The sequence below is a fragment of the Capricornis sumatraensis genome, chromosome 1, assembly GCF_032405125.1.
Source record: "Capricornis sumatraensis isolate serow.1 chromosome 1, serow.2, whole genome shotgun sequence".
NCBI classification, from domain to species: Eukaryota; Metazoa; Chordata; class Mammalia; order Artiodactyla; family Bovidae; genus Capricornis; species Capricornis sumatraensis.
The window spans coordinates 262,220,412-262,243,530 of NC_091069.1; the positions used below are offsets into that span (position 1 = coordinate 262,220,412).

The window sequence follows — 23,119 nt, forward strand, 5'->3', positions numbered from 1 at the left end:
ATGGCATTGCCATTTGCATCAGCAGCGAGACTCTATTCTCATCTTCTGCTAAAACACTGGGTTTAAAAGCATACAAAGGAGCAGCAGGAGACTCGAAAAAGACCAGCTTTATATATATGTATAAATTTATGTTTCTTTTTTCCTCTGTGAAAGTCTAAAAACGGAAATCAGGGTAGAATCTAGGGAAGAGAAGGAGGGTGTAAGAGTCACTCTCACATCTTTAAGGCACTAGGCAAGACTAAACTGTCTTTATCTGTATATGAGCAAAGCGATATGGTTCTTCTTTCAACTTCTCAGGGGCAGCAAGGATCGTTGCCAGGGTTCGATTTTCAAGCGGAGAAAGATGATTCCTAAGCTTATTTTGAAGCTGTCTACCTGAACATGGACCGTGTTATTTAAGCAGGAAGGAGACTTGGAGATCCAAAGCTATTCTTTCTTCTTTTTCTCTATGTGAATCCCAAAGGTAGGAAATGTTGTGTTCAAAATCACAAACTAGACGAAGATAAGCTTCGGGTGACTCTTAAATTTTCAGTGCTTAATACTTTGCTATTTCAACAAAATCAAGTGATAGATTTTTTCCTTGAAATTTAATTCTAGGCAAGATTTTGATCTCACCCAAATGACGGATGTTTACAATCAATCGGCCTTGGTTTGGCCTTGACTTAAGACAGAGTATAATCCTCAGGTGAATATACCATACTTATTGCCTGCCAAACTGTCCCCTCCTTTACGTGACTTCTGATTTTTTATGTTGATTTTCAGTGTAATTTGTACTTTATCATAAAATAGTGGATATAGAAAATCTGGAGAATATTTCAGACTGGAAAGAAAAAAGTTTCTATCTCATCACCCCGTTAACTTTATTTGAACAACATTTCAGTACATGTTTTTTAACTATTAGTATAAATGGCCTTGAAATAGTTTAAGAAGTAGGAACAGCTCCCTTTATGAATACATTTCAGTTCAGCTCAGTCACCCAGTCATGTCAGACTCTCTGCAACCCCGTGGACTGCAGCATGCCAGGCCTCCCTGTCCATCACTAACTCCTGGAGCTTGCTCAAAGTCACTTCCATGGAGTCGGTGATGCCATCCAACCATCTCATCCTCTGTCACCCGCTCCTCCTCCCACCTTCAATCTTTCCCAGCATCAGGGGCTTTTCCAGTGAGTCAGTTCTTCCCATCAGGTGGCCAAAGTATTGGTGTTTCAGCTTCAGCATCAGTCCTTCCAATGAGTGTTCAGGACTGATTTCCTTCAGGATGGACTGGTTGGGTCTCCTTGCAGTCCAGGGGACTCTCAAGAGACTTCTCCAACACCACAGTTCAAAAGCATCTATTTGAGAGAGAGAACAAGATGGTGGAGGAGTCGGTGGACGTGGAGTGCATCTCTCTCCGTGGATACATCAGGAACACACCCTCAGACACAGAAGTGCACACAGACCACAAGCTGAGAGTGGACAGGAGGACCTGACCAGCAGAAAAGAAAATAAGGAACCATGCAAAACTCTGTGGGATGAAGGAGCTGGGGGAAAATGGGGGGTGTTGGTAGGACTGGACCTGCCCTCAGCAGGTGGGGGAATTGAAGCAGGGGTCTGATCCCCACATGGGGCAATTGTCTGAGTCAGAGGAGAAACACTCAAGGCTGAGAGTGAAACAGCTGAGCTGTGGCAGCCTAAATAGAAGGAGAATCAGACAGTCCTTGCTGCAGCCATACTTATCCTGCACAAGGACACAGGTCCCCTAGAAGGGGCAGCGGCTGGGAGCTGGAGTTTAGGGGTCGTGGAGCAGTTCCAGGGTGAAGGCTATGGAGAGAGACTGGCCAAAGAGGCTATCTGATCACCAGGTACAAGAGGCTCAAAAAAGGACTCTGATAGGGACATAACTCCCGCGGCAGAGGCGGCCCATGTCCCTGCAAGCCAAGCAGCTGTGCCACCTTCACGCTCAACCCTCACGGGGCAGAGCTGCCACAGGCAAAAGAAGTCTTGCATCTGGGCACGCAGGGTCCCTTTGGTCTTGTCCAGCTCTTTGCGACCCTGTGGCCTGTGGCCTGCCAGGCTTCTCTGTCAGGGAGGGGGGTTCTCCAGGCAAGAACACTGGGGCATGTTGGCCAATACTGGTGCCATGCCCTTCTAGAGCACTGTATCTCCTGCTGCCCTCACCGCCAACTCCCCTGAGTACCTGGTGCTGCCAGAACCCCTGTGACCCAAGCAGCTGCATCACCTCCACACTTGGCTTTCACTGGGGCAGACCCAAGCCCTCCAGGGCAGCTGCAGGAGCAAAGCCCAGTGGACAACCCAGATGCAAAGGTGGAAATGAAACCACAGTTGAAACCCAGGGGCAGTGTGACTAAAAGGAAGAGGCAGAGAAATACGACACAATGAAGGAACCAACTAGAAACACAGAAGTCCAAATAAATGAAGGGGAAATAGGCAAACCCCCTGAAAAGGAATTCAGAATAATGATAGTAAAGACGATCAAAACCCTTGAAAACAGAATGGAGAAAATGCAAGAATCGATTCATAAAGACCTAGAAGAATGAAAGAATAAACGTAGAGACAAACAACACAGTCACTGAGATTAAAAATACTCTAGAAGTAACCAATAGTCACTGAGATTAAAGATACTCTAGAAGTAACCGACAGCAGACTTTCTGAAGCAGAAGAACGAATCAGTAAGCTGGAAGATAAACTGGTGGAAGGAACTTCTGAAGAGCAGAATAAAGTAAAAAGAATGAAAAGAAGTGAGGACAGTCTCAGAGACCGCTGGGATAATATAAAACACACCAACATTCAAATTATAGAGAGTCCCAGAAGAAGAAGAGAGAAAGAAATGGTATGAGAACATTTTTGAAGAGATTATAGTTGAAATTTTCCCTAACATAGAAAAGGAAATAGTCAATCAATTTCAGGAGGCCCAAAGAGTCCCATACAGGATAAACCCAAGGAGACACATACTAGTCAAACTAACAAAGACTAAACACAAAGAAAGAATATTAAAAGCAGCAAGGGAGAAGCAACAAGTGACATACAAGGGAAAACCCATATGCTTAACAGCTGATCTTCCAACAGAAACTCTACAGGCCAGAAGGGAATGGCAGAATATATTTAAAGTATTGAAAGGGAAAAAGCTACAGCCAAGATTACTGTACCCAGCAAGGATCTCATTCAAATTTATGGAGAAATCAAAAGCTTTTCAGACGAGCTAAAGCTGAGAGAATTCAGTACCACCAAACCAGCTTTATAACAAATGTTAAAGGACTTATATAGTCAAGAAATACAAGAGAAGAAAAAAGCTCGACATAATCAACCCCCAAAATTAAGAAAATGGCAATAGGAACATATATATTAATAATTACTTTAAATGTAAATGGATTAAATGCTCCAACCAAAAGACACAGCCTGGCTGAATGGATACAAAATCAAGACCCATATATATGCTGTCTACAAGAAACTAAATAAGGACCTAAAGACACATATAGACTGAAAGTGAGAGGATGGAAAGATCTATTCCATGCAAATGGGAAGCAAAGGAAAGCTGGAGTAGCAATCCTCATACCAGGCAAAACAGACCTTAGATAATATTTCAAGAGAGAAGGAAGGACACTACATAATGGTCAAAGGATCAATCCCAGAGGAAGGCATAACAATTGTAAGTATCTATGCACCCAACACAGGAGCACCTCAATACATAAGACAAACACTAACAGACAAAAAAGGAGAAACTGACAGTAACACAGTGATAGCAGGAGACTTCAACACCCGCTCACGCCAACAGACAGACCATCCAAACAGAAAATTAATAAGGAAACACAGTCTTAACTGACACAGTAGCTGAGATGGATCTCACTGATATCTTCAGGATATTCCATCCAAATGCAGAAGAATACACCTTCTTCTCAAGTGCACATGGAACATTCTCCAGGATAGGCCACATCTTGGGTCACAAATCAAACCTCAGTAAATTTAAGAAAACTGAAATCAAATCAAGCATCTTCTCCAACCACAATGCTATGAGACTAGATATCAATTACAAGAAAAAATCTGTAAGAAACACAAACACATGGTGATTAAACAACACGTTTCTAAATAACCAACAGGTTACTGAGGAAATCAAAAGGGAAATCAAAAAATTTCTAGAAACAAATGACAATAAAAACAGGACAACTCGAAACCTGGGGGATGCAGCAAAAGCAGCCCTAAGAGGGACGTTCACAGCAGCACAAACCAGCTCAGAAGCAAGAAGAACGTCGAGCTGGCCACCTAACTTTACACCTAAAACAACTGTAAAAAGAAGAGCAACAGAAAACTAAAATTGGTAGAAGGAAAGATATCATGAAAATGTGAGCAAAAATAAATGAAAAAGAAACGAAAGAAACAATGCTGCTGCTGCTGCTGCTAAGTCACTTCAGTCGTGTCCAACTCTGTGCAACCCCATAGATGGCAGCCCACCAGGCTCCACCATCCCTGGGATTCTCCAGGCAAGAACACTGGGGTGGGTTGCCATTTCCTTCTCCAATGCATGAAAGTGAAATCGGTCAGTAGCATCCGACTCCTAGCCACCCCATGGACTGCAGCCTACCAGGATCCTCTGTCCATGGGATTTTCCAGGCAAGAGTACTGGAGTGTAATAAGGATTAATAAAACAAAAAGCTGGACCTTTGAAAAGATAAACAAAATTGACAAACGTTTAGCCAGACACATCAAGAAAAAAGAGAGGAGAATCAAATCAACAAAATTAGAAATGAAAAAAGGAGAGGTTACAGCAGACAGAGCAGAAAGGCAAAGGATCATAAGAGACTGTGGTGAACAACCGTGTAGCAATAAAATAGATAACTTGGGAGAAATGGACAGATTCTTAGGAAAGTTCAGTCTTCCAAGACTGAACCAGGAAGAAACAGAAATTATGAGCCACCCAATTACAAGCACTGAAATGGAAGCTGTGATCAAAAATCTCCCAAAAAACAAAAGCCCAGGACTAGATGGCTTCACGGCAGAATTCTATCAAACATCTAGAGGAGAGCTAATGCTTATCCTTCTAAAACTCTTTCAAAAGCTTGCAGAGGAAGAAACACTTTCAAACTCATTCTATGAGGCCATCATCACCCTGATACCAAAACCAGACAAAGACAACACAAAAAAAGAAAACTACAGGCCAATATCACTGATGAACATAGATGCAAAAGTCCTCAATAAAATTTTAGCAAACAAAATTCAGCAACATATCAAAAAGCTCATATACCATGATCAAGCTCGGTTTATTCCCAGGACGCAAGGATTCTTCAATATATGCAGATCAATCATGTGCTACACCATATGAACAAACTGAAAGATTAAAAACCATTTGACAGTCTAAATAGATGCAGAAAAAGCCTTTGACAAAATTCAGCACCCATTTATGATTAAAACTCTTCAAAAAATGGTCATAGAAGGAACCTACCTCAACATAGTAAAGGCCATATATGATAAGCCTACAGCAAGCAGTATTCTCAATGGTGAAAACCTGAAAGCATTCCCCCTAAGACCAGGAACAAGACAAGGGTGTCCACTTTCTCCACTATTATTCAACACAGTTCTGGAAGTCCTAGCTACAGCAATCAGAGAAGACAAAGAAATAAAAGGAATCCAGATTGGAAAAGAAGAAGTAAAGCATTCCCTATTTGCAGATGACATGATACTGTACATAGAAAACCCTAAAGATAGTATCAGAAAATTAATAGAGCTAATCAGTGAATTTAGGAAAGTTGCAAGGTACAAAGTCAATACACAGAAATCACTTGCATTTCTATATACTAACAATGAAAAATAAGAAAGAGTAATAAGGAATCAACCCCATTTACCATTGCAGCAAAAATATCTAGGAATAAACTTACCTAAGCAGACAAAATAACTATACACAGAAAATAAGACACTAATGAAAGAAATCAAAGATGACAAACAGATGGAGAGATATTCCATGTTCCAGGGTAGGAAGAATCAATATTGTGAAAATGACTGTACTACCAAATGCAATCTACAGATTCAGTGTGATCCCTATCAAATTACCAATGGCATTTTTCACAGAATCAAAACAAAAAATTTCACAACTCATATGGAAACACAAAAGACTCTGAATAGCCAAAGCAGTCCTGAGAAAGAAGACTGGAGCTGGAGGAATCACCCTTCCTGATGTCAGGTTATACTACAAAGCTACAGTCATCAAGACAGTACAGTACTGCCACAAAGACAGAAACGTAGACCAATGAACAAGATAGAAAGCCCAGAAATAAACCCATGCACCTATGGGTAACTTATTTTTGAAGAAGGCGGCAAGAATATACAATGGGGCAAAGACAGCCTCTTCAGTGGTGCTGGGAAAACTGGAGAGCTACATGTAAAAGAATGAAATCAGAACAGTTCTTAACACCATACACAAAGATAAAACCTGAATGGATTAAACACCTAAATGTAAGACCAGAAACGATAAAACTCTTAGAAGAAAACATAGGCAGAACACCAGATAACATAAATCACAGCAAGATCCTCTATGATCCACCTCCTAGAGTAATGGAAATAAAAACAAAAGTAAATAAGTGGGACCTGAGTAAACTTAAAAGCTTTTGCACAGCAAAGGAAACCATAAGCAAGGTGAAAAGACAACCCTCTGAATGGTAGAAAATAATAGCAAATGAAACAACTGGCAAAGGATTAATTTCCAAAATATACAAGCAACTCATACAACTCAACACCAGAAAAACAAACAACCCTATCAAAAAAAGGGGAAAAGACCTAAACAGACATTTCTTCAAAGAACACAAAGAGATGGCTAACAAAGTTATGAAAAGATGCTCAACATTGTTCTTTAGAGAACATTGAAATGAGAAGTGAAAATCAAATGAAATGTTCATTATTAGAGAAATGAAAATCAAAACTACAATGAGATATCGCCTCACACTGGTCAGAATGGCCATCATCAAAAAGTCTACAAACAATGAATCCTGGAGAGGGTGTGGAGAAAAGGGAATGCTCTTGCACGGTTGGTGGGAATGTAAGGTGTTACAGCCCCTGTGGAAGACGGTATGGAGATTCCTTAAAAACTAGGAATAAAACCACCATATGAGCCAGCAATCCCACTCTTAGGCATATGCCCTGAGGAAGTCAAAATTGAAAAAGACACATGTATCCCATTGTTCACTGTAGCACTGTTTACAATAGCTAGAGCATCGAAACAACCTAGATGTCCATCAATAGATGGTTGGATAAAGAAGCTGTGGTATCTATACACAATGGAATATTACTCAGTCATAAAAAGGAATGCATTTGAGTCAGTTCTAATGAGGTGGATGAACCTAGAGCCTAGTGAAGTAAATCAGAAAGAGAAAGATAAATATCATATTCTAACACATATATGTGGAATCTAGAAAAAATGGTACAGAAGAATTTACTTACAGGGCAGCAGTTGAAAAACAGACATAAAGAACAGACTTATGGACGTGAGGAGAGGGGAGGAGAGGGTGAGATGTATGCAGAGAGTGACATGGAAACTCACATTACTGTTACAAAGTAGATACCCAACGGGAACTTGTTGTATGGCTCAGGAAACTCAAACAGGGGCTGTGTATCAACCTAGAGTGGGATGGGGAGGGAGGTTCAAAAGGGAGGGGAATATATATACCTGTGGCTGATTCAGGTTGAGGTTTGACAGAAAACAGCAAAGTTCTGCACAGCAGTTATCCTTCAACAAAAAATAATTTTTAAAAAATGCATCAATACTTCGGCACTCAGCTTTCTTTATAGTCCAACTCTCACATCCAAACATGTCTGCTGGAAAAAATACCTACCAACCTGAGGAATTCTTCTTCCAGTGTCCTATCTTTTTGCCTTTTCATACTGTTCATGGGGTTCTCAAGGCACGAATACTGAAGTGGTTTGCCATTCCCTTCTCCAGTGGACCATGTTTTGTCAGACCTCTTCAGCATGACCCGTCTGTCTTGGGGGGCCCTCCCCAGCATGGCTCATAGTTTCATTGAGCTGGACAAGGCTGTGGTCCATGTGGTCAGTATGGTTAGTTTTCTGTGATTGTGGTGTTCAGTCTGTCTGTCCTCTGATGGAGAAGGACAAGAGGCTCATGGAAGCTTCCTGATGGGAGGGACTGACTGTGGGAGAAACAGGGTCTGTTCTGATGGGCAGGGCCATGCTCAGTAAATCTTTAATCCAGTTTTTCTGTTGATGAGTGGGGCTCTGTTCCCTCCCAGTCGCTCGACCTGAGACCAAACTATGGTGGAGGTAATGAAGATAATGGCGACCTCCTTCAACAGGAGGAGTGCCCCTGACCCTGCAGCAAGCCAGGGCTTATTTTATTAAATAAACAAGTTTATTAAATGATAGGCTTATTTGATTAAATAAGAATAGCACCGCCTTACACTTCATGAATATCCACCCACCTGTTAATGTGGAGCATTCCTTCAGTTTAATAGGCATCCAACAAATGGAACCCTCCTTTTTAAAAATCCACATGTCATAGAGAGATGGGGATCCTAATGCAAGACAGCAGCACCACCTTGAATTCTTAATGAATGGTTATAGATTTGAGGAATATTCTATAAGTTTAAATTTCTGTGTCTTAAGGAATATACATTTTATTAAGTACCTGTTCCATAATTTGAACAGAGAATTTTTGATCACCTACCAAGCCCTCCCTTCATTTCTTGCATGTAAATGAACAATCCAGCAAAATATTGGAAAGCACTCAGAATATTCTTTGAAGTTCAAATTTCTGTGATTTGTAGATCAATAAATCAAAAGTGAACGCCCACATCCAGATCCTGCTTTCAGGATGTCAATCAACAAGGGAAAGTCCAAGAGAAAGCACAAAAGAAACTGTAATGAAAGTCCTACAGTTAATGCTGACTCTTGCTTCAGGGGAGGGCCTGCTTTAGAAAAATTTCACTCATCCATTCATTTATTCCTCATTCATTAAACATTTAGAAACACATCATCTGTGCCAAATAGCCTTAAATAAAAGATTGCATAAGCTAATCTCCTTAAGATAAATGTTAAAGAGCTTAGTGTCAGGTATAAGAGACAGAGGGATACACTGACAGATATTAAACCATGTAGTAGTGAAGTGATTAAGATAATAATTAGGATCACTAACTTGTATCTTTTCAACAGAGATTTCTGTGTCTATGATGTGCCGGAGCCCATGTTAGCCACTGGGAGTACAATGGTGGACAGCAGTGGATCCTAATCACCTTTTTAGGTTGCCTCATTTACCCCTCACAACTGCCCTGTGAAATGTACATTATTACCATTACCGTGATACTCAGAAAATATAAATAAGTCACCCAGAAATACACAGGTAATACTAGGTCAGATCATATTCAGCAACTGATGTATAGCTGTTGTGACATCTAACAGCTCTCTTTTAAGTGGCATTCAAATTCGGCTGGAGTAGAAAGTAGGTTTACATATGGTGGTCACGCCCAGGAAGTTTGGGAAGCACTTTCTGGTAACTGAGGACAATATGATCAAAGTCACAGCCTCTAGAAGACCACTCTACATTTTGGAAACTTCTAGGAATTTGGGACTCTTGGAACATAACATGTGAAGATGATAATAACTGTGTTTTGAGAGCTGAGCTGAGCTCAGACAAAGACCTTTGACTTTATCCCATAGGTAGCAAGAGAAGCGACATGAGCTCAGACAAAGACCTTTGACTTTATCCCATAGGTAGCAAGAGAAGCGACATGATCACATTTACCTTAGGGTGGGTCATGTCAGCCTGGAGTGCAGAGAAAGGATTCAGGAAGAGAAAACTTCCGGTCAGGAGAGCACTGCAGGGATTTCCACAAGGGGTGCTGTGCCGTGCTCAGCCGCTCAGTCGTGTCTGACACTTGGGACCCCGTGGACTGCAGCCCGCCAGGCTCCTCTGTCCATGGGGATTCTCCAGGCAAGAGTACTGGAGTGGATTGCCATGCCCTCCTCCAGGGGAGCTTCCTGACCCAGGGATTGAACCCAGGTCTCCAGCACTGCAGGAAGATTCTTTACCATCTGAGCCACCAGGGAAGCCCCCCCCAATAAGGGATGGCAGAGCCCTAAAGTAGGGCATTGATTAGATGGAAAAGTTAGAGATTCTTCAGAATGTAGTTGGGAGATCAAGTAAGGGGTTAAGGATCTGAAGGACACTGGGAATAAGGCATAAGGATGCCTTTCTAGAGCCTCACATAGATCAGCTGACAGGAAGAATAAGCGTTCACGTGGGAGGAATATTCAAGGGGTGAAATAAAGCCTGCAGTTTAACACTGTTCGTCAGAAGCTCAGAGGAGTGTCCTGGGCTTCAGATAAAGATATGGAACATATCCTCCTAGAACATATATTTAAAATATGACAAGAATTGAGATGTAGAAGTTTAGTGGTCCAGTTCATGGAATCCTGACTAACACCAGGAATAAGTGAAGGAAGAGAGTCTTTTGAAGAATACTGAACGTGATAGCAGGGAAGCATCTTTTTGTCCAAGAAAAGAATGTTTGCTGTCTTAGAAACTTATGAAGTAGGGAGTTTTAAGAAGGGATTTTTTGACAGAATCAAATGCAGCAAAAAAATTCAGGGATATAAGGATGGAAAATGGGCATTAGTTTAAACAAGCAGGTCATTGATGACTTCAAAAGAGAGCAGAATGGTTGAACATGCATCCAGATTATAGAGGGTTGATGAGGGAATAAGGAAGTAAGAGAACAGTCCTGCTGCTTATAGACTGCTTTTCAGGAAACCTGCCTAAGAAGGAAACACAAAGATTGACGAGGTCAAGGAAGGTTATTTCTTAGAATCAGAGAGTCTGCATTAGGTTATCAGAAGGAGCCAGTAGGGAGGGAAAACAAAGATATAAGAAAGTCTTGAGAAAGAGCAAGATTCTAGACTGTGAAAAAAGTACAGGTGGCTGTGTGATGCTACGGACAAGAAGACATGGGAGCAAAGGAAAGATGGTAGAAAGGATGCGGGTATGAATTCACTGGCAGACGAGAGAGCAGGGAACGGAGGGTGCTCATCGTGAAGGTCTGAGGAGGTGGGGTGGCAGCCTGTGTTGTAGGAGGCCTAAGCAGAGTGTTGGAGAGTCAGAAGAGACACTGGGCACGACGTTTCCTGTGACAGAACATCCTCAAGGCAAGGGAGAGACGGGGCTGTCTAATACGCAAATAAAGCCAGGGTTAGCTCCAGGTCCACTTCCTGCCCTCCCAAAGAGGCTCACATTCATTGAATGGCAAAAAGATATGGGTTGTATTCTTGGCCACGTGACTTGGCAACTGTGAAGATTCACTCTAGTTGAGGATGCTATTGGTGTGCTAAGTCACTTCAGTCGTGTCCAGATCTTTGTGACAATTTGGACTGTAGCCCACCAGGCTCCTGTGTCCATGGGATTCTCCAGGCAAGAATACTGGAGTGGATGGCCATGCTCTCCTCCAGGGGATTGTCCTAACGCAGGGGTCGATCCTGTTCCTTGTATTGCAGGCAGAATTTTTTTTTACCATTTGAGACACTAGGGAAGCCTCTACATAAGCATCACACAGTATTTCCTCAGCTTTGTCTGGCTTCAGCTTTGTTTTGGTTACTCCACGTTTATGGCAGGCTCATGCCTATACCTGGAGAAGGCGATGGCACCCCACTCCAGTACTCTTGCCTGGAAAATCCCATGGACGCAGGAGCCTGGTGGGCTGCAGTCCATGGGGTCACGAAGAGTCAACACAACTGAGCGACTTCACTTTTCACTTTTCACTTTCATGCACTGGAGAAGGAAATGGCAACCCACACTAATGTTCTTCCCTGGGGAATCCCAGGGACAGGAGACCCTGGTGGGCTGCCGTCTACGGGGTCACACAGAGTCGGACACGACTGAAGCGACTTAGCAGCATGCCTATACCTACAGGGCAAGTGTTAAAGGTTTCAGTGAAAGCGACATTGAAGGTGACCTTTGGGTTGAGTTCAGTTGGTGAGGAAAGTTGTAAGGTGATCATCTGAGATATAGGTAACACACTGTTAAAAGGGATGGAGGCTTGAAGGAGAGCAGTTCATTCTGGAAACTGAACACAATTCAGCATGGATCAAGGGCAGGATGTGTGCTGGCAGATGAGGCTGCAGGTCTATGCAGAGGTCAGCGGCAGATAATTGCCCCCTTGATAGAATAGGGGATGAAATTTTGCTTGTCTTCTAAAATATAGGGGTTTTAAGGAGGGGACCATATGATCAATTCATATTATAGAAAAGCATTACGCTAGCAGCAGAACAAAGCATAAAATAAACAAGAATAGTTTTGATGCAGGATGACCAGCTGGGGAAATCATCCTAGTGAAAATCACTGACTATGTCAACCAGGAGGGCGACAGGAGAAAATGCAGAAACGATTCCGCAGATGCGGTGGCTCACAGGCACACAGATGAGTGAAGGGTGACTGGGCTGTAAGGAGAGGACGCTTGACATTGGTTTCCAGATTGCAGTGGGGCTGATGGTGAACCAGACCTCCAAAGGGGAAAGACGAGGGAAAAGTAGACGCTGCAGGAAGGCAGTGGGAAATAAATGAAGCTTTTTCCCTTTTCTGTTTAAGATTCATTGTCAGCAGTAGAATCTAGCAAATGCACTCATGGGTCTCTCTTCTCAGGAAACCTCCCACCCTGATGTGTCCAAGTCAGTTCAGATCCTTTGAGAAGCAGACACTAAGACAGGGTTAGATGCGCAAGGCAGGGAGGGTCTTCAGACTGTGATGGAAGGTGTATACCCCCGAAAGAACAGGAAGGCAGGATGATGGGTTGGAAGTAGGCTACATAATTGAGTGTCCACCAAGATATGAGGGACCGGGAGCAAAGATTACCTGTTAGGAGAGTCCCACACTGGGCACCGTTTGACAAGCTGTAATTCTTGCACACTGCTGGCCATTGGCAGATAGTAGTCCAGAGTGAGCCTGGCTCAGCGTGGAGAGAGCGGCAGGTCCTAGTGTGAGAGCGAGACGCTGTCACCAGTGACACTCCTCCCAGCAGATGCACTAAAGAGGGCACTCGACTGGCACACTTCCTGGCACCAAATATCTGCCCAGAGCTCCTTTTCTTCTAACACCATGCTTGGATTGCTTTCTCTGTTTTCTCAGATTCTGTATTTGTCTATTTGGCATCCACTCATCACAGGGCCAATGATATTGGCCATATTTTCTTACTTTCTGTATACTTGATGCTCTGATGCTTGGGGGCCTTACAAACTGTAGGGACTGCTCTTCCCAGGGCTCAGTTCAGTTCAGTTCAATCGCTCAGTCACATCCGACTCTTTGCAATCCCATAGACTGCAGCATGCCTGGCCTCCCTGTCCACCACCAACTCCTGGAGCTTGCTCAAACTCATGTCCATCGAGTGGGTGATGCCATCCAACCATCTCATCCTCTGTTGTCCCCTTCTCCTCCTGCCTTTGATCTTTCCCAGCATCAGGGTCTTTTCAAATGAGTCAGTTCTTCACATCAGGAGGCCAAAGTATTGGAGTTTCAGCTTCAGCACCAGTCCTTCCAGTGAGTATTCAGGACTGATTTCCTTTAGGATGGACTGGTTGGATCTCCTTGCAGTCCAAGGGACTCTCAAGAGTCTTCTCCAACACCACAGTACAAAGCATCAATTCTTCAGCACTCAGCTTTCTTTATGGTCCAACTCTCACATCCATACCTGACTACTGGAAAAACCATAGCTTAGACTAGACGGACCTTTGTTGGTCAAGTAATGTCTCTGCTTTTTAATATGCTGTCTAGGTTGGTCATAGCTTTTCTTCCAAGTAGCAAGTGTCTTTTAATTTCATGGCTGCAGTGACCATCTGCAGTGGTTTTGGAGCCTGCCAAAATAAAATCAGCCACTGTTTCTACTGTTTACCCATCCATTTGCCATGAAGTAATGGGACATGGAACAACAGACTGGTTCCAAATAGGAAAAGGAGTACGTCAAGGCTGCATATTGTCACCCAGCTTATTTAACTTCTATGCAGAGTACATCATGAGAAATGCTGGACTGGAAGAAACACAAGCTGGAATCAAGATTGCCGGGAGAGATATCAATAACCTCAGATATGCAGATGACACCACCCTGATGGCAGAAAGTGAAGAGGAACTCAAAAGCCTCTTGATGAAAGTGAAAGAGGAGAGCGAAAAAGTTGGCTTAAAGCTCAACATTCAGAAAACGAAGATCATGGCATCTGGTCCCATCACTTCATGGGAAGTAGATGGGGAAACAGTGTCAGACTTTATTTTTTGGGCTCCAAAATCACTGCAGATGGTGATTGCACCATGAAATTAAAAGACACTTACTCCTTGGAAGAAAAGTTATGACCAACCTAGATAGTATATTCAAAAGCAGAGACATTACTTTGCTGACTAAGGTCCCTCTAGTCAAGGCTATGGTTTTTCCAGTGGTCATGTATGGATGTGAGAGTTGGACTGTGAAGAAGGCTGAGTGCCAAAGAATCGATGCTTTTGAACTGTGGTATTGGAGAAGACTCTTGAGAGTCCCTTGGACTGCAAGGAGATCCAACCAGTCCACCCTAAAGGAGATCAGTCCCGGGATTTTTTTGGAAGGAATGATGCTAAAGCTGAAACTCCAGTACTTTGGCCACCTCATGCAATGACTTGACTCATTGGAAAAGACTCTGATGCTGGGAGGGACTGGGGGCAGGAGGAGAAGGGGACGACCGAGGATGAGATGGCTGGATGGCATCACGAACTTGATGGACATGAGTCTGAGTGAACTCCAGGAATTGGTGATGGATAGGGAGGCCTGGTGTGCTGCGATTCATGGGGTCGCAAAGAGGGGATACGACTGAGCTACTGAACTGAACCGAACTGAATGGGACCAGATGCCATGAGCTTAGGTTTCTGAACAATGTGTTTTGAGCCAACTTTTTCACTCTCGTCTTTCACTTTCATCAAGAGGCTTTTTAGTTCCTCTTCACTTTCTGCCAGAAGGGTGGTGTCATCTGCATATCTGAGGTTATTGATATTTCTCCCAGCAATCTTAATTCCAGCTTGTGCTTCATCCAACCCAGCGTTTCTCATGATGTACTCTGCATGTAAGTTAAATAAGCAGGGTGACAATATACAGCCTTGATGTACTCCTTCCCCTATTTGGAACCAGTCTGTTGTTCCATGTCCAGTTCTATCTGTTGCTTCCTGATCTGCATACATTTTTCTCAGGAGGCAAGTCAGGTGGTTTGGTATTCCCATCTCTTTCAGAATTTTCCACATTTTGTTTTGATCCAGACAGTCAAAGGCTTTGGTATAGTCAGTAAAGCAGAGACAGGCGTTTTTCTGGAACTCTGTTGCTTTTTGGATGATCCAGTGGATGTTGGCAATTTGATCTCTGGATCCTCTGCCTTTTTTAAAACCAGGTTGAACATCAGGAAGTTCACTGTTCACGTATTGCTGAAGCCTGGCTTGGAGAATTTTGAGCATTACTTTACTAGCGTGTGAGATAGTGCAATTGTGTGTTAGTTTTAACATTTTTTGGCATTGCCTTTCTTGGGGATTGGAATGAAAACTGACCTTTTCCAGTCCTGTGGCCACTGCTGAGTTTTCCAAATTTGCTGGCATACTGAGTTCAGCACTTTCACAGCATCATGTTTTAGGAGGTGACGTAGCTCCACTGGAATTCCATCACCTCCACTAGGTTTGTTCGCAGTGATGCTTTCTAAGGCCCACTTGACTTCACATTCCAGGATGTCTCGCTCTAGGTGAGTGATCACACCATTGTGGTTATCTGGGTCATGAAGATCTTTTTTGTACAGTTCTTCTCTGTATTCTTGCCACCTCTTCTTAATATCTTCTGCTTCTGTTTCCCAAGGCTGACTAATCCCTAAAGATAATGATAACTTAACTATGAGTGTGCTTTTTATAGGAAAACCAACCAGTCTCAGGTTTATATCATCAACCACCTCCTTATCTAAGTCTCACACTCTAAGCTAATATTTCCCCTGATCTCAATCATCTGGGGGGCAGGTACTGTGTAACTTAAAGGCAAAGCAAAAGCCCCTCAGAATTTCCTAAACTAGCCAGTCCTGAATTGCTCAGCCTGTCCTGCCTTGCCTGAGCCTGCTCTCCACGTCTGACTGTGCGAGCCGCTGCTCCTCCTGTGAACCGTCAGTCACCTCACAGGTCCTGTGCAACGGCACTGACCTCTGCCTGTTGTCTCTCAGTCTAGAGCACGGTAACTAGAGAATAGCCTCTGCTCACTGCAGCTAAAGAAAACCCTCGCAGCAAGGAAGACCCAGCACTGCCTAAAACACAATAAGTAAACAAGTAAAAGTTGTTTTTCTAAAAAAAAAAACAACACTGATTTTCCTTCTGAGCTCTGGAACCATTCGTATTTAGAAGGAAGAGCTCAGAAGCCGTCTGCTGTGACAGGCTACTCTATATGAATGTGTTCTTAGTTATTTGCTCCTCCAGGGGATGTTCCCAACCCAGGGATCAAACCGAGGTCTCCCACATTGCTGGCAGATTCTTTACCAGCTAAGCCACAAGGGAAGCCTGTTCTTAGTTAATAAGACCACACATTATAACAGTCAGTCCACAATATTTATTGTCAGCAAAGGACTGAATTAGCTGTGCTAGAATATCAAAAATGGGGCTTCCCAGGTGGTCCCGTGGTGAACCATCCACCTGCAACGCCAGAGACCCAGGAGGCTTGGGTTCAAGCTCTGGGTCGCGAAGATCTCCTGGAGGAGGAAATGGCCAACCACCCCCGTATGGTTGCCTGGAGAAGCCCATGGACAGAGGAGCTTGGCGGCCGACAGTTCATGGGGTCGCAAAGATTCGGACACGACTCAGCAACAGCACACCCACACAGAGACACAGAATACCAAGAAAGGAGAACTGCTCACTAGATGACATTAATAATCCTTTACAACATATGCCACTTGTTATGGGTTTCAAAGATTTGCACAAATATTTTTTACTACCCAGTGAGGTAGGTAGGGAAAGCATTATCCTCACTTTACAGGTGAGGAAACGGAAATGCATAAAGAGTAAGTGTGCTGCCCAAGATCGCAGGAAAATCACAAGGGGCAGCGATAGAGCCGCGTGCAGCACAGGCACCTCTGGCCGATGCTCTTTCATACCAGCCTCTCAATTCAAGCACTCACTTCTCTTGAGGGCTGAAATTCTTGTTGCCAGAAAGTTTTAAGAATATTTTCAAAGCCTATAGTCAAACACGTGAACATATAAGAAGCATTTGTTTGTATCATGGCACTGGATGAGTGCTATAGTCTAGAAAATGGACCTGAAGACCTAAAATCATCAGACAGGTGAGGGGGTTTCTAAAGCCCCTTGCAGTCTCATCCAGACCGAAAAGACAGCATGGAGCACAGGGGAGATGCTGGGTCCAAACCTCAGGAGCTCCCAGAATGAAACCTGAAACTCGCCCCAAGGCAGGCGTAGGCAGAGACCAAAGGCAGCGCAGAGACCAAAGGCAGTGCAGAGACCAAAGGCAGCGCAGATCCCTCCAGCTGGGTGGATGAGAGGCGTAATAAGCGAAGAACGTACACACAAGACTCCTTTAGAGTGGCTGCAAGACAGCAGACCCTCAAGGTCGCCCACCAGAACCTGGAGCATTTATACAGAGGCCCTAATGGGCTCGGACTTCCCTGGTGGCTCAGACAGTAAAGCGTCTGCCTGCAGTGTGGGAGACCTGGGTTCAATCCCTGGGTCGGGGAGATCCCCTGGAGAACGAAACGGCAACCCACTCTAGTACTCTTGCCTGGAAAATCCCAAGGACAGAGGGGCCTGGTGGGCTACAGTCCATGGGGTTGCAAAGAGTCAGATATGACTGAGCAACTTCACTCACTCACTCACACTCAATGGGGCTCAGTCCCAGTGGTTTCAATACCAGGTTCCTCTCTCAAGCCTCTGTCTTTGTAAACAGCTCTAGCCGTGTGCTGGAGGGAAGGGCGGACTGAGATTGCCCAGGTCTAGAGTGCAGGTGAAGCAGGGCTCAAGCCCTCTCCTTGACTTCTCTGCAACAGGAAAGAATTAACATTCAAGGAAACAGCGGCACTTACAATTCGGCTTTCTTTCTCAAGTGATTTTCCTGTAAGTTTTTCACTTGCTTCTTACATTTTCCCTACAAAATTCATTGACTTGAGCCCAGATCTTGTATCCGAAACTCTTATGAAAACACATAGAATAAGTGAAAACAGATTCTTAAATTTTGGAATACTACTATAAGGCAACCTCCTTTGAAAGCGGAAGTATTAACAAGTTGATGTGGGGGTTCTAACACGTAGACCTGTGTTCCCTCCCATTGAATCTGGGCTCTGTGCCTGCTTTGCTCTCAGTTTCTAGACAAGCCTTAAGAAACGGGTCGATCCTAACTCCTGTCTCTTGGGATTATGCACTCCTGAAGCCCAATCACCGTGCTCCAGGGATGCCTGGAGAGATTCATAGGAAGGAGAACTCAGGCCCCCAAGCCCCAGCCCTGGTTCAGTCCCCAGCTGACAGTCAGCACTGGATTCCATCCAAGTCAGGGAGACATATCAGAAGATACTCAGAAACGCGCTGTCCCAATGAGCCTTGCCCAAATGGCAGATCTAGGAACAAAACAAAATATTATTATTGTGGGTTTTAGGATGATTTGTGACATGGAAAATCAGTGAAATTTGTTTGGGTTGGTTTGACCTAGAGAGGCCTTCTATAGAACATAACGCAGAGTACCCTAGTCTGAGTTGAGGGATTTTGTGTCTTCTCTTACATATGAGTCAAAGAAATGATCTCTTCTGTGAACATGAGTCTCTTCATGTGGGCCTTGAGTTTAGTGGGTTGTGTGGTCAGCCTGTGTTCTCGTGGTGTGGTCTTACTCAGGTCACAGGGAAATGTCACGGTTTCCACAGGATGGAAAGGTGTTCAATGAGATGAGCTGGGTTCCTTTCTGTCAACCAGTCTTGAAGATCCCTTGGAGGAGGGCACGGCAACCCACTCCAGTACTGCCTGGAGAATCTCACAGACAGAAGACTGAGATGCTACCGTCCATAGAGTGGCAAAGGGTCGGACAGGACTGAAGTGACTTGGCACACACAGGACAGTGGGGACATTTCCTTTAAGGAAAGGAAGGGAGATTTGTGACAGATGGTGCTGGAATTCCAAGTTTTCATTGTGTTTCCTTCATTCTTGAGCCTCTTTGATTTCAAGGTGCCAAAGTATGTCTAAGGGAACTGGGATATGCTTCAACTATCAACAAGGTCATGTTTTAAAGTCGCAGTTTGGCTTCATCCGCCTCACAAGCACTTAGGATTAGGTCCTTGACTAGGCCAAAGCTTAGAGATGGCCTGGACCCAATGACTTGAGTGCTGATGCCCTCCTAAGAAAGATTTCATCTTGGTAGGGAAAAACATGGGGCTTTCCAGGTGGTAAAGAACAGGCTGGTCAATGCAGATGACATGAGAGGAGGGTTCCGACCCTGGGTTGGGAAGATGCCCTGGAGGAGGGCATGGCAGCCCACTCCAGTGTCCTTGCCTGGAGAATCCCATGGGCAGAGGAGCCTGGTGGGCTACAGTTCACAGAGTCTCAAAGAATCAGACAGGACTCAAGGAACTTAGCAGGCATGCAGGGGAAATATCTAAGAGGTGGTGAGATTCACTTGCTACAGACCAGTAGGACCCCGATCTTGCATAAGCATTTCGGGCATTTTGGTCGGGAGTCTTGTCAGGTCTCAGAGCAGGTGCTGCAGGAAGGGCTGAAGCAGCCAGCGACACGCCGGTTCCATTCGCCATAAAACCGGCGCTTTCTCGGGGTGCGGGGGGTGGGGTGCCCTTCTGAAGTCCTTCGTGTTGCTTGTTTCTTGCAAGGGATTTCATGCATTCGGCAGTACGGATAAAGCCCACGACACAACAGCTTTTACACACACACACACACACACACACACACACACACACACACACGGCCCCAAAGTACAAATTTTCTGAAGCCGAGTCGTGGTTTACACTTCATGTATTTTATATTTCACTTCAGCCTCAGGGCGCCTCAGAGGAGGAGTTCCCCGGCTTGCGCCCTGACAGCAGCAGGCTGGTTTTTCTAGAATCCCCTGTACCGCCCAGGCAGCAGGGCGCCCCTCGTCTGTGCGTCTCCGCTCTGCCCAAGAGGGGACCCCCAGCCAGTGGCAGGTGGCGGGCGCGCCGCTGGAGGACTCCGCCCGCGCAGTCGGTGTCCGCCGAGCTCAGCTGGCTCGGGCCGGGCGGGCCGGGCACGGGGGCGCGGACCCTGCCTCCCCCTGCCCGCCGCTGTCGCCCTGGCCACCCACTCATCAGTCCCACCAAGCCCACCCCGTGCCAGGCGCGCCGCCGCCGCTCCCGCAGCTCGCGGAGGCCGGATCTCCTCGAATTTCAACACAAAGGGAATCCTCGGCCGCAGGAAGTGCATCACCAGGAAGGGGGGTCGGGGCGGGGAGAGGGGGGCGTGCCTCCGCCCCGACAGCCCGCCCCCCCGGGGGCCTGGACAAGCCGTGACGACAGCCTCGGGGTCCCCCCGACGCCCCCGCAACCGGAGACCCCGGAGGCCCGGGGCCCGCTCTCGCCCGGCGGCGCGCACCCGGCCGCCCCCGCCTCTCTGCTCGCGGGCGCCCGCACCTGGGCTGCCCTGGTGCCCCAGCCCCGGTGCCCTCCCCGACTCGCCTCCCGCACACGCTTCCCTTGCGGACTTTTCCTGGATGCCGCGCTGCGGGGTGCCCCGCTCGCGGCGGCGCTGCGCCCCCAGCCGGGGCCAGGCTTCCCCGGGGCAGGACGCAGGGCGGGAGGGCGTCCCCGGGCCAGCGGGGCGGCGGGGCCCGGAGGCCCGCTTTCGTTTCCCGGACGCCGGCCGGGGGCGCGGCCGGGCCTGCTACCCGGGGCCGCGCGCCTGCGAGCGGGAAGGCGGGCGAGGCCCCGGCGCGGCTGGCCTTCCGTGCTCTCACTAGGCAGCCTCCCGCGTGTTTACTTACGTGGCGGTTTTCAAATCAATAGCAACAGCAAACTTTTCTAGCAAGGTTTTGTTCCCCTTTCCCCGCAGAGTGGGACCCCGTTCACCGTCCAAATAAAAAGCTATTATATCATTTCGTTCTCCTCGCTTAGCATGGCCTGCGGGGACCAGTGGCCATCCGGGGGCGAGGGGCTGAAGGCTCCGTTTCGGGGCCGGGGATGGGAAGGTGCGGAGACGCCGGCGGCGCCCGAGTCCCGGGTGAGAGACCCGCGGGCCTGGGGAGGGGGCCGCCCCCGGGGGCGCGGGCGCCGGGCTCGGCGGGGGCGCCGGGAGGGGCCGGCCCCGGGGCGCGGGCGGCCGGGTACCTGCCCGACCTGTCTCCTCCCCTTCGCCGACACCACACCCACGGGACTCCGGGCTCCCCGGGAGAGGGCCGGCGCGGAACAAAGGGGTCTTTGTTCCCCGGCTCCCGGGGCCGGGAGCGGCGCTCGCTCGCGTCTCCCCGCGCCCCGAGCCTCGCGCAGCCCCGAGCGCCGCCCTCGCGACCCCCGCGCCGGCGGTCAGGGCGCGGCGCCCGGCGCGGAGGGGGCGCGCGGCGGGGGCACGGGGGCTCCCGCGGCCGCGGGGGTGGAGCGCGGGCCAGGCGGCCTCGCCGGGCGGGCCGGGCGCTGCGGGCCGGGCCGGGCGGGCGCCCCGGGGCTGCCCCCGCCGGAGCCGCGCCCCCGCCCTCGCGTCCTCCCGCCGCTCGCGGCGGCCCCTCGCCGGCGCCGGCCCCTCCCGGCCGGCCCTGCGCTCCCCGCTCCGCTTCTTGGCACTTTCCTCCCGAGCCATCCTCCTGCACAAACTTTGATGGAGAATCTCACACCGCGCTGGAAAGATGCCGGTTATGAAAGGATTACTGGCGCCCCAGAACACCTTCCTGGACACCATCGCCACCCGCTTTGACGGAACACGTAAGTCTCGCACTTGGATGAGTTGCATATATATATATATATTTTTTTTTTTTAAACGATCTTTTCTCATGTAAATTGCTTTCGTTCCCACTGTCCATTTTGCACCAGGGGAGTGTTTCCTTCGCTTCCTGCCGAGGTGTCTTTTGTGGGGAGGATTTTTTTTTTTTTTCAGTGTAGTATTAACACTTCGATGTATTTGGCCCCCTTGATTCTTGGGTTTGTAAAGGCTGGAAAATAATCTGAAGAAAGACCTACATCTGTGTTCACTGTGGGTCCCGTAATGCCTCTTTAAAGAATCGGTTTTTATTAGTTTTATGAGGTGAAGATGAAAATTGTTCATATTGGTGAATTGCCAATCTACCTAGAGTTTCAAGGCTCCGTGGACAGAGGAGCCTGGCGGGCTACAGCCCATGGGGTCGCAAAGAGTCGGATAGACTCAGCGCGACTAACACAACAAATTATAGGGAGAGTTTGGAGTGTTCTTCTTCAGTGGAGCTTCATTCTGAAAAGTCTTTTGGATAGGCATGATCCCATCTGAGTTTAAGAAATGCAACTAGAATCAAGATCGCCAAGTGTAAGCTTCCTGTAGAATTCTAAGCGTTGTGAGTTGGTCAGAATATCGAGTCCTGCTTCTCAGGTAGAATAAAATACCTTTCGATCTGGAATTACCCTAGCACTCCAGAAGAGACTGTTGTGGAAAGAGATGCTGGGCATGCTAAAGGCTGATCTATCATAAGAGAAAGTTTCAACATATACATATGTATTTTGAGGGCGAAAATCACTGGACGTTTAGCCTGTTTAAGCTTCAGTTTAAAAGCAAAGATATGCCCTGTGGATTCTAGGAGACGTGATCACATCTGCGAATGGTTCTCTTTCAGTACCACGGTCAGGTCCCCGTTACTTCCGGGCTTCTCAAGCCCTCCTTCTCCAGGGGCTGTTGGTTTTCCTTGCAATGAGCAGTCTGTGCTTCGCCCGCCCGCAGCAAAAGCTATCACTTGGTTTCACTATGAATGCTCACACCGTCCTCCTAGCTTGTGTTGCTTCTGCGTGTTGGCTTTCCTTTTCTGCCTATACACAAAACTCGTAGAAACTCATCAGCTCCAAAGGCTTGTAGTGATTTCGATATCACTTTTTAGGATGATGGCATATTTCTCGGAGTTGCTGGGGGAGCACACGTGTAACAATTTTAACTCCAGGAGTCTGGATACAAGGTCTTACTACGGTGGGAAGTAAATCCTGGA

At 46.7% G+C, this 23,119-nt stretch overlaps 1 protein-coding gene across 1 annotated transcript in view; it reads left to right on the forward strand.

Moving 5' to 3' along the window:
* The first annotated feature begins 21,802 nt into the window (after positions 1 to 21,802).
* The window catches only part of KCNH8 (potassium voltage-gated channel subfamily H member 8), a 471,946-nt gene continuing 470,629 nt past the window's right edge, over positions 21,803 to 23,119 (forward strand). Inside the window, exon 1 of the mRNA XM_068978142.1 lies at positions 21,803 to 21,878. Within this exon, the coding sequence (XP_068834243.1) occupies positions 21,803 to 21,878 (76 nt within the window). The remainder of the gene's footprint in view (positions 21,879 to 23,119) is intronic.